Below are 1159 nucleotides of genomic sequence, written 5' to 3'. Positions count from 1 at the left end.
TTGTGCTACCAAAAAAAAAAAAAAGATGCAGTTTTTTTTTAAATCAACTGTTCAACTGTGTTCTAGATCTAATGATAGAGATGGAGGATCAGACAAATGATGTAAATGAAGCTGGAATCCCAGTACTGGACTACAAAACTTACACGGACAGAGTCTTCTTCTTGCCCTCCAAAGATGGGGAGAAGGACGTGATGATTACAGGAAAGCTGGATATTCCAGAGGCTCGGCGGCTGACTGTGGAGCAGGCTCTGAACCAGTTCTCCAACCTCCTCAATAGCAAATCATTTCTCATCAATGTGAGTATTGAAGTAGATTCACTTTGTCTCTTAGCTTGGCATATTTTGGCATTCAGCACAGTAAGTTTGCAAGTACAAGTGAAATGAAGTCCATAGAAATAAGCCATTTTCTTAAGGTTCTGGTTCCATAGTAACCAAAGCCAAATCTGTGGCACTACAGCCACACTTCCTGGAGTTACAGACAGGCATTTCTGTAGAACCAGCCATAGCATGTAGCATAGCCTTAGCCATCATTACAGTGGCTGCAGGAAAACAGATATTACCTGCCATAAAAGCTGCTGTTACATGTTAGTGTATGTTTATCTTTTCAAGAAACATGTCCAAGGGAATGGTGATTCCCTCTTGGTTCAGCAAGGTGCTGTGATTACCAGTTACCTGCTGGAAGCTGTCAGCTGGATTTCTCTCCCAGACAGTCCAAGACATAGGCTCCTCCAGAAACAAGTGCCCTATTCATAAAAATGATTGATGAGTACTCAGCTCTTCCAAAAAGATATCTAATTGCTCACTCTCAAAAACTGAGCTGATTGTCAGACACCTAAATATAGATTTAGGCTCCTACCTACTCCTTATTCTTTAATGAGACTCCAGTGTTGAGCTAGTTAATGGTAACATTATAGTTTCTGGCAGAACGGAGTGCATTCCCAGGTGCACTTACTTAGATTAGTGGCTTTATAATATGATGTGAAAGGACTGGGAATTTGGGAATGAGGAGAGCTGATTTTCCTTTTTAAAAAATTGTCACAGAACACATTATTTTTCTTTCTTTCTTTCTTTCTTCCCTTCTTTCCTTCTTTCTTTCTTCCTTTCTTTCCTTTTCTTTCTTTCTTTCTTTCTTTCTTTCTTTCTTTCTTTCTTTCTTTCTT

General features: G+C 39.4%; 1 protein-coding gene across 2 annotated transcripts in view; it reads left to right on the top strand.

Annotated features, from left to right (window-relative positions):
- PLXNB2 (plexin B2) overlaps window positions 1–1159 on the top strand; it is a 237336-nt gene that overhangs the window by 212233 nt on the left and 23944 nt on the right. For both annotated transcript variants that reach the window (XM_010706204.2, XM_010706211.3), the window contains one exon: window positions 67–296. In XM_010706204.2, the coding sequence (XP_010704506.1) occupies window positions 67–296 (230 nt within the window). The remainder of the gene's footprint in view (window positions 1–66; window positions 297–1159) is intronic.

This window comes from Meleagris gallopavo, chromosome 1 (genome assembly GCF_000146605.3).
Source record: "Meleagris gallopavo isolate NT-WF06-2002-E0010 breed Aviagen turkey brand Nicholas breeding stock chromosome 1, Turkey_5.1, whole genome shotgun sequence".
Lineage (NCBI taxonomy): Eukaryota > Metazoa > Chordata > Aves > Galliformes > Phasianidae > Meleagris > Meleagris gallopavo.
This window is presented reverse-complemented; position numbering and strand designations above follow the sequence as displayed.